The 15,496-nt window shown below is 35.6% G+C and overlaps 1 protein-coding gene across 3 annotated transcripts in view; it reads left to right on the top strand.

The window, feature by feature from the left end:
• The window catches only part of LOC110443303 (substance-K receptor-like), a 64,786-nt gene that overhangs the window by 46,214 nt on the left and 3,076 nt on the right, over nucleotides 1-15,496 (top strand). For all 3 annotated transcript variants that reach the window (XM_021487449.1, XM_021487450.1, XM_021487451.1), the window contains exon 2: nucleotides 10,248-10,460. In XM_021487449.1, coding sequence (XP_021343124.1) covers nucleotides 10,248-10,460 — 213 coding nt within the window. The remainder of the gene's footprint in view (nucleotides 1-10,247; nucleotides 10,461-15,496) is intronic.

Below are 15,496 nucleotides of genomic sequence, written 5' to 3'. Positions count from 1 at the left end.
AACCCGGGTTTGTGGTCGGTCGGTGCAGTGGATAGCACACTTGCCTTTCACCAAGGCGGCCGGGGTTCGATTCCACGATCGGACATGAAAAAGTTGGGGTCACCTGCCCGATCAAGTGGGTTTTCTCCGGGTACTCCGGTTTCCTCCCACACTAAGACCCCACACGCGCTAACATCCGGGCCAACAAGAGTTATTGATATAAGTTGAAATAACTTGTTTCATAATTGTTATAAAATAAATAAATAAAATTTATATATATAACCCGGGTTTGGTCTACAATGTTTGGCGTACATTGTAAGCGCGGTCTGTGATGATTTCTTGTGACGATATGCATTATAATTCTCGCCAATGAAGTACGGGTACATGCAGGTGAACTGGACATAGTAAACAGAATGTAATGGTTAGAGGAACAAGAAACCGTTTCTGTGCAGTAGTTAATTATAGATCGACTTTTACATTCCTTGTGTGTGTGAGATGGATGGATTGAACATTTCAATGGAACAGTTCTAACGTGCGGTTATCCTCGGTCTTCCTTTGACTGGACAGGAACATAACATATATACTAGCGTACATGATTGTCAGATGGAGATAGTTTCTCTAGTCTATGCTCATTTTATTGCATAGCCAAATAGTTGATGCATTTCAAGCTTAATCAAACGTCTACTGTGTTCGTAGTTGTTACTGTATACATATAATTTAGTTACTAACTGTATAACGAATTACCAAAATTGTTATTATTCAAAGAGAATGCATTTCTTACACTTAGTACAATGTATTAAATTACAATTGTAGCAGTGTTAAGCATGCGATGAGCGTTAAGCGTTTGGTGTTTAAGTAAATTCGATTTGACCATTTCCAGGGCCAAGTACTCATCAATAAGCTCTGTCTGTCAGTAATACTTAACTGTTTCATTACAGATATATTCAGTTATCAATTGGTTTTCATTATAATGAAGCTATCAGTCAGACATCATGCCTAGTACAGCTTTACATATTTCCCTTCCAAATTACGGTGATAAATGTATTTCATTATCATTAAAGGAATTTGATTATGTACAACATGCATACAATAGTTTAACATTCTGTGTGATCGCCTATGAATAACGGGCTTCCCTCTTAGTGAAAGACATTAGATAGGAGGAAACTGGGTGATACAATAAGCAGTTCTACGTGTACAGCTTAAAGCAATATTAAATTGATCCGAATTCTTGTTTTTATGGTTACAAGATAAAACAAGTAGCGAGTTGATCTTCCTGCTTCTGATACGTCCTAAAGGTAAACTCTGCTTGGTCTAGTTTCACCCTTAATTTCCGCTAACCGATGAATTTCGTATTGATTAGGTTTCATGCTTTTGATTGGCGCGCGATTATTTCGGTTGTTTGTGTCTGCTCGAGCTCTCCTATTTACAATGATGTTGTGTTTTACAGCCTAACTACATACATGTCTCAACTCTATGTAAATAACACTTTTGTGCAACTTTTAAGGAGAACATGTAATGGTGTGTTTTTTTTTTATCGAATCAACGTCTCTAATTAGAATTTTGTTATTACCATATAATTTTTTAACTACTCGTAAAATAACATTTTTACTGTTAAAAGTTAGATTATTATCGTACACTCACAGTCAGAAATTTCTTTCCATCTGCAAAATCAGCTCTGTCTAGTACAGTTTTAGTAAGTTGCAAAAAAATATTTCAGCCAACGTATTAATATTACCATAATATATATATATATAGTGTCAGTCTAAGCGCACTGACATCAGAGGAACAACGCCACATATTCATAGCTTTACCAAAACTGGCGGCATGTTCCCTGATTTAACTTCTCACTGTGTATTGTACGCCTTTGATTGAGTCTTTTGTATACTTTTACGTTTAGGATAATACAAATGTTGAGAAAATGTAAAAGGCCTCCTATAACATGTAGCAGTTTTAATGAGATGTATCTATCTTGCATGCAATTTCATTTTTTTTGAGAATATGGTTGTGCAGAACCATTCGTTTAAGATGAATACAACTGTAAGCCTCGTCCACCGCAAGAGTAAAATAAAAGATAATGCTCTACAATGCAATGCTGTGCGACAACGGGCCAAACGCCATAGCAACGTGGTATAACAACATATGAAACGACTTTTGACATTGTCTTTGACTATAATATACCACTTCACAAATTGACAAGATCGCGTGTCATTCTTTCTTTCTTCATACACAAACGAAAAAACGATATTCCTACAGGTATCAATATGCTTAATAAGTATTACCATGTATATAATTTATACATTTAGATGGGATCCACGTCAGCTCTAAATTATATGGTTCGAGTTTTGATGTCATTATTTTGACATCAAAAAATTGTAACACGAAGTACCAAAGGCGCTGCCTTGAAAATTTTAATTTTATTCATCAAACACTCACAACCATGTACATTATTGCATTTTCATTAAATAAGTTTATATTACATTTATACAAGATTAAAACGCGCTTCATTATTCGCCATTGTCCATTTGGCATTCATGGTGGTTTAGAATGCCAACAGAAAGCAGGTCATTGCGTAAATGAACGTTTAATAGCACCTAGCGGAGCTGTGGTTGTCTTCTGTTAAACTCTACCATTGCCACAAAGGAAAGGCTTTGGGTTAAAACATCCATTCATTTTTATTATGTTACGTCAATTATTTGAAATAGGACATGGTTATGTGATAAACATAATCTTGCATTCGTGTCCTTGTCATATGAGATCTAGGAACCTCGTCTGGATAGCTACTCAGGCTTCAATGTATCGCTAATGATGCATTTACAGTGCTTTGACTGTCCTCGTTGATGTCTTACTCCGAACAATAAGCTCCGAGTTTTTGTGACGTCAAATGAAACATTTTCTTATCAGTTTATTTTTGCCTTTTTTCGCCCTTCGTAATGAGAGTGAGTGCATCCACACAGAGAACAGTAGTAAGTAATACTAACATTACTAAATAAAGTAATCAGATGTGTAGAGCGAAATTAACATTTGACGAAAATGGAAATTTACCTACATATGGCGAAAATTTAACCGGGCAAAAGTATATCGAGGGGAATGTTGGTGTTATAAAGGAATTTGATGATAAACGTAAATAGGAAACATAAAACGAATTCCTAATAAAAAAAAATAACAATAAAACGGACATTGCAATATGCTGGTGCTGGGCGATGTAGCAAATGTGTAATATAGCGCATTATATCCAGGTTTTAATGTATATAAAACTGAACATTACTGAAATATACCATCCTGAAAGTTTTTGTTCACAATCGATATTACTCTGGTTGTTGTAAATACGATATGCTAAATGCAATTATAAAACATTGTACAGAAAAAAATACCCAATTTGCTGATATATTCATGGGAGCCCTGGCAAACAATTTTATGTAGGATAATGCTTTAAAAACTAGTAACGTCATTATGACTCTTTCCATGTGTAGAGGTTATTTCATTCAATAACATTCCATACGCACGCGGAAATATGTGTGCTATAACGTAACGTTAATTGTCCCTGTAACGATATAATAACATTACGGACCGACATACCTCCACCGTACGATGTAGCCTGGATATTGCCTGTAGTGTAATGTTAAACAATGGAGTACGAGTTATCATGTTTAAGATAATAAGTAATATTTTAAAGTCATGTTCCTATCGAGGTGATATTGCAATTGTTTCGACAACGATTCCCGTCCATAATAGATGATTTATTTGTTCTGTAAATATTTGGCAAATTACTCCCCAGTAACTCTTGATTTCCGATTTACCAGGAGACTGTAGTAAACACATTTATTTATGGTTATATATAGTGTAGGTTATGTTTGTAAGTCGGACGTGAGAACGTATTTATTTTTCTCCCAAATCTATTAGTTTGTAAGCATGTTTACTTATCAAGGAGGAGACGTGTCAAATATATATCTAATACACAAGCTAGGTTTCTTAAATATAATGTATACATGTTAGTTACATGTTATGAATACTAGAGGTTTCCCCTACGTGAAGAAGCAGCCACACTAGTTGTTCCGAATGTGTTCGTGATGAAACTCACATCGGCCGATTCGTTCCGAGCGGTGTTTCACATACGTTTTGCGGTTTCTGTGACAGTAGGTCACCTACATCTCGGTTAAGCCTTACTTGAGTATGTACAATGCATAGTTATGACCAGATGATATTTCTGCCGATAACAGATGTCTATTTCAGCAGCTATTTTCGTTACTAACGGCGACAGTTTTACTAATACTCGAACAGTCTTTGTGTCGTCGTGTCTCTACTGACGATGGTAACATAGCGATGTTATCCAGAGTAGTAATTATCAGACGTAAGTACAACGAAACAAAAACTGCACTGTAGTATACTTATGAACCATCTACACTGAATTTCTGTTTGTATAAGTCTAGCTAATGAGAATATATATAATGTTCAGCTAAAATCGACGTTAATTCCGTTATTATAAGAAGTACGTGTTGTTTTTGTTGGCATGTGTTTATTTGTTGTATTATAATGTATGTTACATTGTACAACACCGTGTGTCAAAGTCGGTCGCATGTGTGTGTTTGTTGTATTATAATGTATGTTACATTGTACAACACTATGTTCCAAAGTCGGTCGCATGTGTGTGTTTGTTGTATTATAATGTATGTTACATTGTACAAAATTGTGTGTCAAAGTCGGTCGCATGTGTGTGTTTGTTGTATGATAATGTATGTTACATCGACAACACTGTGTGTCAAAGTCGGTCGCATGTGTGTGTTTGTTGTAAACTATGACGTTAATTGTATGCTACAACATCGATCGTTAAATGTTATGTTAACCCAGGTTTTATTACACTACTGCATTATATGATAATAACCTTACACTATAAACAACAGGATGGTAGATAATCTCCATATCTGGTACAATGGCCTATTTACAAGCAAATATTTTCTGATATATAGGAGTTTACCACTTATAAACAGAATCAGATATCTGTGAAATTAAATAATTAACTTGATGAGATGTACATCCGGTTTTAATACCACGATTTCTCTTTGTTTATTGAGTGATATTTCATGACGAAAACTATAAAAGGTTTTATTACATTAAATATGAACATCTTAGTGTTATTTATTCTGATGAGGGTCGCACCGAATGCCTTCCCACCTTAGACAATGAGCAATCACTATCATGTCTTGCTATGGATCAGCATCGGAACCTATATTACTAATGCTGGCAAGGAATATTATTTTTGTATTCATGTATTCACCAGTGGAAGTATATATTGTTAAAATCATCCGGATGATGTCACATCGGGGAAATAACGTTGTGTTACTGTGTTACTGCCATGTCGATCTGTCGAGGTCAGTGAGGACAATGACTGCACCTAACGAAGGAGGTAGACGTCTTAGTGCGACATTTTACTGCTCTTTATTATCATTTTGTATTTGTTATATTCTATCTTATCCCATTGACAATGACCTTGTATTTGTTATCTCTGTCTGATACCATAGACAAGGACCTTGTATTTGTTATCTCTGTCTGATACCATAGACAATGTCCTTGTATCTGTTATCTCTGTCTGATATCAAAACAAGGACCCTGTATTTGTTATCTCTGTCTGATATCATAAACAAGGACCCTGTATTTGTTATCTCTGTCTGAGACCTTGTATTTGTTATCTCTGTCTGATACCATAGACAATGTCCTTGTATTTGTTATCTCTGTCTGATACCATAGACAATGATATTGTATTTGTTATCTCTGACTGATACCATAGACAATGTCCTTGTATCTGTTATCTCTGTCTGATATCATAAACAAGGACCCTGTATTTGTTATCTCTGTCTGAGACCTTTTATTTGTTATCTCTGTCTGATACCATAGACAATGTCCTTGTATTTGTTATCTCTCTCAGATACCATAGACAATGACCTTGTATTAATTATCTCTGTCTGATACCATAGACAATGACCTTGTATTCATTATCTTTGTCTGATACCATAGACAAGGACCTTGTATTTGTTATCTCTGTCTGATACCATAGACAATGTCCTTGTATCTGTTATCACTGTCTGATACCATAGACAAGGGCCTTGTATTTGCTATCTCTGTCTGATACCATAGTCAATGATATTGTATTTGTTATCTCTAACTGATACCATAGACAATGTCCTTGTATCTGTTATCACTGTCTGATCCCATAGACAAGGACCTTGTATTTGCTATCTCTGTCTGATACCATAGTCAATGATATTGTATTTGTTATCTCTGACTGATACCATAGACAATGTCCTTGTATTTGTTATCTCTGTCTGATATTATAGACAATGTCCTTGTATTTGTTATCTCTCTCAGATACCATATACAATGACCTTGTATCTGTTATCTCTGTCTGATACCATAGACAATGACCTTGTATTAATTATCTCTGTCTGATACATTAGGCAATGACCTTGTATAAGTTATCTCTGTATGATAACATAGACAATGACCTTGTATTTGTTTTCTCTATCTGATACCATAGACAACGACCCTGCATTTGTCATCATCTAAATTCAAATATATTGACTAAGATTATTTCTTTTTCATTGACGTTACAATGAAATTGAAACTGAAGTTTATTACTGATAAAACTGCAAATTTACTTCAATTGTACCATATGTACAGCCTGCTAAAAGAGAATTACACTACAAGGTACAGCTATTGTGTCCCTCTGGGACTCATCGGTAATGCTAGTGTTTAGTTTGGTTCTATGCGTTTTACGTCCTAGTAACAAGTAGGATAATTAAAGGACGTACTAGGTTTTTGCTAAGGACAACCGGGATAACCAGATAAAAACCACCGACCGATCAAGAGGAAATCTGTATTGCTCTAAATTACTGTCGAAACAGATGAAGAGGTTCCAAAAAGCCATCCCTTTACTTTATGAGTTTCAAAATCACATGAGTGCAAGTTAATTTTACATCAATTAATATTTGGTGTGTCCATTCTGATTTGATTATTTAATTATGAATGAAAGTTTTACGGTACAGTCATAATAAAGATTCATAATGACATTCTAACAAAACGTCATATTAACATTTCTAACAGCAGATATCAATTAACTTGTTTGTATTCAAACTGTTATTCTCAGTGTAGATAATGCTAACAAATCATTCTATATGCAGCTATTGTGATATGGATTTATTTTGGAATAAACATTTATGATTCTATTTCGGGGTCCATGGTGCTTCCTTTGTTGTTTTGGTATCCTATTGACTCTCGGTTTGTGTGTTGGAGTGTTTATTATTCGTTCTAAGTTTGTCATGATTGTTAACTTTTTATGATATATACAGCACAAAAATAAATGACCCATATCATGTAAAACTAAATAATTCCGATCAAAAAGCAATCAGCACATTATTAAAATTACGATCGATTTAAGGAAATATATGAGTCAACAAATCCAACACTCGCATCATTCAACCTTCACCAGACGTTTATCTAATAAATACAGATTTATACTGCTCTTCAAACTGCTCAAGTCAGGTAAATACAGAGTTTTACTGCTCTTCAAACTGCTAAAGTCAAGTAAATACCGAGTTATACTGGCTCTTCAAAGTGCTCCAGTCAATTAAATACCGAGTTATACTGGCTCTTCAAACTGCTAAAGTCAAGTAAATACTAAGTTGTACTGGCTCTTCTAACTGCTAAAGTCAAGTAAATACTGAGTTATACTGGCTCTTCAAACTGCTAAAGTCAAGTAAATCCCGAGTTATACTGGCTCTTCAAAGTGCTCCAGTCAAGTAAATACCGAGTTATACTGGCTCCTCAAACTGCTAAAGTCAAGTAAATACCGAATTATACTGTCTCTTCAAACTGCTAAAGTCAAGTAAATACTGAGTTATACTGGCTCTTCAAAGTGCTCCAGTCAATTAAATACCGAGTTATACTAGCTCTTCAAACTGCTAAAGTCAAGTAAATCCCGAGTTATACTGGCTCTTCAAACTGCTAAAGTCAAGTAAATACTGAGTTGTACTGGCTCTTCAAACTGCTCAAGTCAAGTAAATACTGAGTTATACTGGCTCTTCAAACTGCTCAAGTCAAGTAAATACCGAGTTATACTGGCTCTTCAAACTGTTAAAGTCAAGTAAATACCGAGTTATACTGGCTCTTCAAAGTGCTCCAGTCAAGTAAATACCGAGTTATACTGGCTCTCCAAACTGCTCAATTCAAGTGTCATTTGCTGCTCAATGTCAAGTGTTTTATTTTTTTATTTTCTATTCAGATGTGTGTTTTATGCAAAAACAAAATGTGAACTAATTTAGATATATGCCAGATTTTCAGTATTTGTCTACTATAAAACAGTAGATAACGTATCTTAAAAGAGGGTTGTGTCTGCAATGTTTTGACAAGACCAAAGAGTAAAACCTGTAATTTTCGTAACATATGTATGGAAATGTGACATCTGGTTTTGTAAAATTACGTAAGATGTCTATTAAAGATAGAAGCGGAGCGTTATCGACGAAACGATCGCGGTCAATACATCGTTCCTCTATATACTTACCGTGTGCTACAAAGATGAAAGATCTACTCGTGGAGATCGTCGTTAATGTTTGAGTTCCATCTACTTATAGGTTCTGTCGAAGTTTGACCTAGTTTCTGTCACGTTTGCTTTTGAATGGCATTTTATACGTCTCTCGAATCGATCAAAATAATGCCCGTTCTGTATCATACTTTATACAGATTGTGTTTTATTTTCTGCTATACTTTGTATATGGTATTTCATTTTATGCCGATAAGGGTGATTGAATCTGCTTAAAATTAAATTACATTACAGAGCGGAATTGGAACGGTGAAGACCGTATAATGCAATGTTTGTGAATGTGGTATAGTTTAGTTATCATGTAAATTTGAATATTGCGATCCTACAGGTAGGGGCGTATGAAATCCATCAGTTTTAAATACAATTGATGTGTAAAATTAACAAGGCAATATGACACCTCAAATGTTGAATCCCAACACACGTAGTGTAACCAGTCAACGGTAATGTCATTGTTATGTGCACACATTTGATTAAAGTATCGACATTGTTTGGGTCGTCTTTGAATTCAGAAAGTTCATTATCTTTGACAGTTGTATTGCAAGTTTACATCAGGGAGTACCATTCCAGAGAACAGTTTCAAGTTTTACTTTGTAAAATTACTTTATAAAATTATTTCCAATAAAATAAATCGATGACAGACATGTCAGGATTGGTAAGGACTTTTCCAATGATGACTCGAGATTAATTTGGACTCAGATTTACTATGTTACTTATCAAGTACAAAAACGACGAAAACCTTAGACTGGCATCGCGCTAGGGAAATCAATTTCGAGGGTGATTAAGCATTTTCTGAAGGTTTTAAATGGCATCTTTTAAATTTTGTTTAAATTTAAATTTCCAAAAAGAGATCAGGTTAAAAAATAATATTTATCGGGAAGATCTCGAATCGCTAGGGAACAACGTTTCATCGACAAGAACGACAATACAATAGAATTTTATATCAGAAACGAATACAAGTATTTAAATAACAGCTAGCAATTACATTTGGCTGCTAGAATACTGTCTTACTGGGTAAAAGGTTGGTTACAGTTTCGGAGTGATGTTTGGTGTGGTTTGTTTGTGTTTCCATGTAGTCCTATTACCAGTCATATAAGGGCGTACTAGGTTTGGTGGTGAAGGAAAGCCGGGGTATCCGGAGAAAACCTTCCGACCACCGGCCATTTCCTGGCGACTGTTCCACATAAAACTGAACCTCCTCTAGTGTTCTGTCACACAACTCAGACCTAAACCCCGATAGTTTTTTGAAAGAAATGCACAAAAATATCTTAAAATAGTAATTTCTCTTGATGGTTTTCCTTTAGATGAAAAAGAAAGAGTAATCCTACTGTAGTATACTATTTGCGTAGTTATATCCTCGCGATTATTCTCTCGCAAATTATTTCGATTGACCAATCAATTGCCGTGTTTCAACATCTCAAATGAATGAGAATTCATATTGTCACTATTGAAACATTTGTATCAAGATTAAATATCCAAATACATGAATAGGTTTTGTTTACAATTTTAAAAGGTTTCCATGTAACAAAAGTCAATAGTTTTCAATAAGTCCGGTAGGAATGAAATCAAACCTAAAGATATGTAAGTAGTAACTGTTATGATTTAAAAGAAGTGTTGGAACTGAAAGTTATGAAAATGTATCTTACTTTTATCAAGACGGTATTTGTTTTTCTCTTTGCAGATCGTCAAGATGCTGGTGATCGTGGTGGCTGTGTTTGGGATATGCTGGCTCCCGATCCATGTCTTTGCCATCGTCATGGATTTCTACCCTAGTGTCTTTGAACAAGGGGACCACATGTTGACCATGGCCGTATTCCTTTGTGTCCATTGGCTTGCTATGTCCAACAGTTTCGCTAATCCAGTCATATATGGATTTACTAATGAGAGTTTTAGGGTAAGTTGTATTTTCCCAATACTAGACACCCTACAAATAAAAACATACGTTTTATAACTCTCGCGAAAATCATCTACAATGGATTCATGATACTTTATAGTAGATATAATGACTATCCTCGGTTTGAAAACATTTCATTCAAAGTGTGAATGTGGCGATTTAAATTATGGTTTTATAGGTCACTGAATCGGAAGTGTACATACGTTCCATTGGTTTAAAATTTAGAAAGTCACAGCATAGTTCTAGAGATAACTTAAACCATATCTTAGTAATCAAGGTCTTTTGTTTAGACTAGAACAGATATGAGGCTGTGTAATTGCCGATGCACTTGTTATGAGCTAGTGTCCAACTATTTATTTTCAATTAAATCCTAAAAATGTCTATTTGATAGAATCATTTAATGTCGGTTTTCTGGATCAAAATGTGTTTTTGGTGAAATTTGTCAGTCATGAATTAGATAAGGATTCAACTAATCCTGTTCATCATCAACAAAGAGTACAAAATCCTTCTGCTGCCTGAACTAATTCAAAAGTAAAAACTTTCTCTAACGTCGCTATTCAGACAGAAAAAGACGGCTTTTCACCAATATGCTCTAAGTGAACCTTAGTGAAGACAGCCTCTAGCGTAATGATAGATGGCGATAGGGTATAAGTGATGGGATCGAGGACCATTTAGTGTAAATATTTAACCAGTGTTAACTATAACATACGTGTACGTTGCGCACTGGTTTACGCTATCTATCAGGATCGTTTTTCACATTAAAGGGTGTTCGTTTGTAATGTGAAGAAGGTTTAAAGTGCTATTTTAGAAGTTGTCTAACAGGTGCCCCCCATAGTCACAGATCAGGCCCTACAAATTGCATCACACTATTCAGCGGGAACACATCCTTGCGGGGTAAGCCGTTCACTTGTTGTGGTAGGAAAACATCTGGGCACCTTCTAGAGTGACAGAATATTTGTGGAATATATCTTTGAAATGATATGTTTTCTTCTGTCGGTTTTTTTTGTAATCTTATGATAACAAGTTTTGTCACGTTTTTTTTTATCTACTGTTTATCGAAATGCCATAGACCAGATATTCCAGTCTGCACTCAAGCAAACGCTATGGAGCTGGCATTAAAGAACGAAAATAAAAATAAAACAACGTTGTTTCAAAACAGTATTTACTCAAAACTAAATCGTGGACTTGATTAATATATGGTAGGTTGTTCTGACATTCTAGTCCTTGTTATTCAGCAAATAACAAGACGTTTCGTTTTGTTAACCACATACAAAAAAGATGTAAGAGTTTGCACATTCGATAATCAATGAATGTTATATTCCATGAATACGTTTTTAATAGAATCATTGTTTTTTTTTCTTTTGTTCATATATAAACAATAAGAAATTACATTTAAACGTTTTCCTAATATGAAATTAAACTCAACCACAATTGATGTATTTCCTATTTGTTTTACAATGAATAGAAAATGTGTGGTGATCTCAGGAGGAGGGGGAAGTGGTGTGTTCATGTAGATACGGGAGCATTATTTGGAATATAGGAATCAACATTTACATGTTGGCGTAGGATTATCGTGATCAGCTACATTTGTATGAGTAATGGTATTGAGAGGAAATGCCATGCTCTGCTGTATTGTACCATTTTGGTTTTTGGTTTTTCGAGTTATTTCGCTTTCAACTATATGACAGCTCACTTAGTAAATAGCGCCAATATTATTCATTCTTGTGCACCTTTCTAACATATTTGTCTGAAATGAAACCTAACCAAATGCAGATTATTATTTTCTCAAAGACAACTGCTATATCTATATTACAAGTATGAAAGTATGAAAGATGTTTTGGTAAAAGAAGTACATTTTTCAAAGAAGCTTATATCCTTGAAACAAAGATAACATTATTTAATCATAACGCGGATGTGGGATTCTCTGGTCATTACACAGATTTAGGATTTATGCCTCTAATTATAACACAAATGGATGAATGCGTGCGTTGTACAACTTGGAATAGCATTATATATGCGGAATATAAAAACTAATTTTTTTCTCGGAAAATAGAAAATATTATTCATAGTATAAAAGCCTTTAAAACGATACCATGTTGTCTTTCGTGTTGTCGATGAAGTGTTGTTAATCATACGATGACATCCGGGACATGTCAGTTACATAGATCTGTATGACGTAAAACGCTCGAACAGTCCTGGTATTTTGATCCCAAGTGTTACTATAAATAGTAACCAGTTAATGACACACCACAGTATGCCACTTTTAACATAATTTCCCCTAAAGAGTTCTTCCTAATTGTTTCCTGATTAAAAGTCTGTACTTCTTCAACGTTGCTAGACTTTTGTAACTAAATAACAGATTTGCACTGTCATTTACGAGGCCATTTAGCAATACCTGATGACAATGATAAGCACAGGTGTGTGCAAGTGACAGAAATAGAGAGGCATCAAAACTGGGAATGTAATCATTTACCTTTAAGCGTGAAGCAACGAATGGTTATTCGTTGACAATGTCTTATATTATAAAAAAGTTAGTCATTCAATGTTTGAGATAATATTTAAAATGAAAATAGGATTGCATTGTTTGCTATAAGATATTGTATTCTATAGAAACAATTCTTTGTTCATTCATACATTTTGAAGCTTGTTTATTTAAATGAACTCTACATTGTTTGAAAAAATGTACTGTTTGATTAATCGATGGTGAGATACTCAACTATAACAACAAACATCTTGAATACCGGATGTGATAAAAGAAAACGTTTACACTTCCGCTTAGGGTTTTTGACGCTTTGACACATTTTTTTTGGAAAATGCATTTTGTTTTCTATATTTAACAATAATACATTTAATTGACTGTAAAATTTAAAAAAAAAAAGTATATCGGATTGAAGTTTCTGAATAGAACAATATAGTCAAACCTGTCTTTAGAGACCACGTGTAGAACGTCCATGAAATAGTCCATTAGTTCAGGTGGTCTGCTAATACAGCTTCATTTGAAATGCAAATAGACACAATTGGGATTATTTAGAAAGGTACAGTATGTATAATAGAATCAATCAATGGAGAAGTGAGGAAACACCTTTTATAACAAATATGTTCCTATAGAACGCCAGACAAAGTCAAAATTCCCTGTATCGAATTGTCATTTAGTCAATTTAAGGAGTCATTATTGATTTTATGGTCAAAAGAATCCATATAGGACCTCTGACGAGCTGTAATAAAACATTCTTGACAAGTTTCATAAATTTCATATGAAATGAAAACGAGTGTAAGATTCTTTTCACACAAAATCTAGATTTGTGGTATTTATTTGTGTAAAACGACAATTTTCATGCAACCTTTAAATGTAAAAAGCCGCCATTTTGTCTCCAGTGTGTAAATCTGTGACGTCATGTACTTTTCCTCGGCGTGACGTCACATTTGAAACAATTGAAACTTACAACCAATCACATGTTTGATAGGTCATAATATTACATGGACTAATACCCAAAAAAATATGACATAGGTATATTCACTGGATAACACAGTACATTATGTGATAAAAATCTGTATCAATGGAAAGCAAAACAGAAAGGTTCCTTTAAAATACATTACTACGTTACAAATTGACAAGGTGCGGCTACAGCAGATACTTTGGTCGTAAGCTAGTATTTCATGTAAACAATGAGAGAGAAAAAATCCATCTACAAGGTAAAAGAAATGTGGTCTCTAAAAACAGGTGGCCTCTTTTCGCAAATTTTACAGTATCATGGAATTTCATTGGCTTTTGCATGTTGACTACTAGACTTTTATGCAATTGCTTATACTGCTAATAGTCACCGCTTTTGATAAAATCGGACATCATCAATCGACATCTGAAGAACTTCTCATAGTACATTATTTCATTTAATTATATTAAAAACGTTAACTTTTACAGCAATCTATTTTGGCAATGCTTGTCTAGTATAACGACTTAATCATTCAGCTCCACCAAGGTACTATAACAATTAGATTGGTTATAAGTACAGAACCATAATGATTAAATCGATTCTTAATCACGCGAACAACAAACGAGACGACCGCCTGCTGCCCCACTTCACTAATATAAAGGAGCGTGTCTCTAACTATCCTATGTTTCTATCCATCCTAATTTGTCCGACACATCATATTTCTATTCTAGTATGTAGTTTTACAAAAACTGACATATGTGAGAGAGTGGGGTGTACTCCGACGAGGGTATCCTGATCGCTGTGGGTTGTACTCCAACGATGGTATCCGGATCGCAGTGGGTTGTACTCCTCCAAGGGTATCCGGATCGCAGTGGGTTGTACTCCTACAAGGGTATCCGGATCGCAGTGAGTTGTACTCCGACGAGGGTATCCGGATCGCAGTGGGATGTTCTCCTACAAGGGTATCCGGATCGCAGTCGGTTGTACTCCGACGAGGGTATCCGGATCGCAGTGGGTTGTACTCCTACAAGGGTATCCGGATCGCTGTGGGTTGTACTCCTACAAGGGTATCCGGATCGCTGTGGGTTGTACTCCTACAAGGGTATCCGGATCGCTGTGGGTTGTACTCCTACAAGGGTATCCGGATCGCTGTGGGTTGTACTCCTACAAGGGTATCCGGATCGCTGTGGGTTGTACTCCTACAAGGGTATCCGGATCGCTGTGGGTTGTACTCCTACAAGGGTATCCGGATCGCTGTGGGTTGTACTCCTACAAGGGTATCCGGATCGCTGTGGGTTGTACTCCTACAAGGGTATCCGGATCGCTGTGGGTTGTACTCCTACGAGAGTATCCAGATCGCAGTGGGTTGTACTCCTACGATGGTATCCGGATCGCTGTGGGTTGTACTCCAACGATGGTATCCGAATCGCTGTGGGTTGTACTCCTACAAGGGTATCCGGATCGCAGTGGGTTGTACTCCTACAAGGGTATCCGGATCGCAGTGGGTTGTACTCCTGCGAGGGTATCCGGATCGCTGTGGGTTGTACTCCAACGAGGGTATCCAGATCGCAGTGGGTTGTACTCCTACAAGGGTATCCGGATCGC

Source organism: Mizuhopecten yessoensis, unplaced genomic scaffold (genome assembly GCF_002113885.1).
Source record: "Mizuhopecten yessoensis strain PY_sf001 unplaced genomic scaffold, ASM211388v2 scaffold716337, whole genome shotgun sequence".
NCBI classification, from domain to species: domain Eukaryota; kingdom Metazoa; phylum Mollusca; class Bivalvia; order Pectinida; family Pectinidae; genus Mizuhopecten; species Mizuhopecten yessoensis.
The sequence above is the reverse complement of the archived record's forward strand: the minus strand, read 5'-3'. Positions and strand labels throughout refer to the sequence as shown.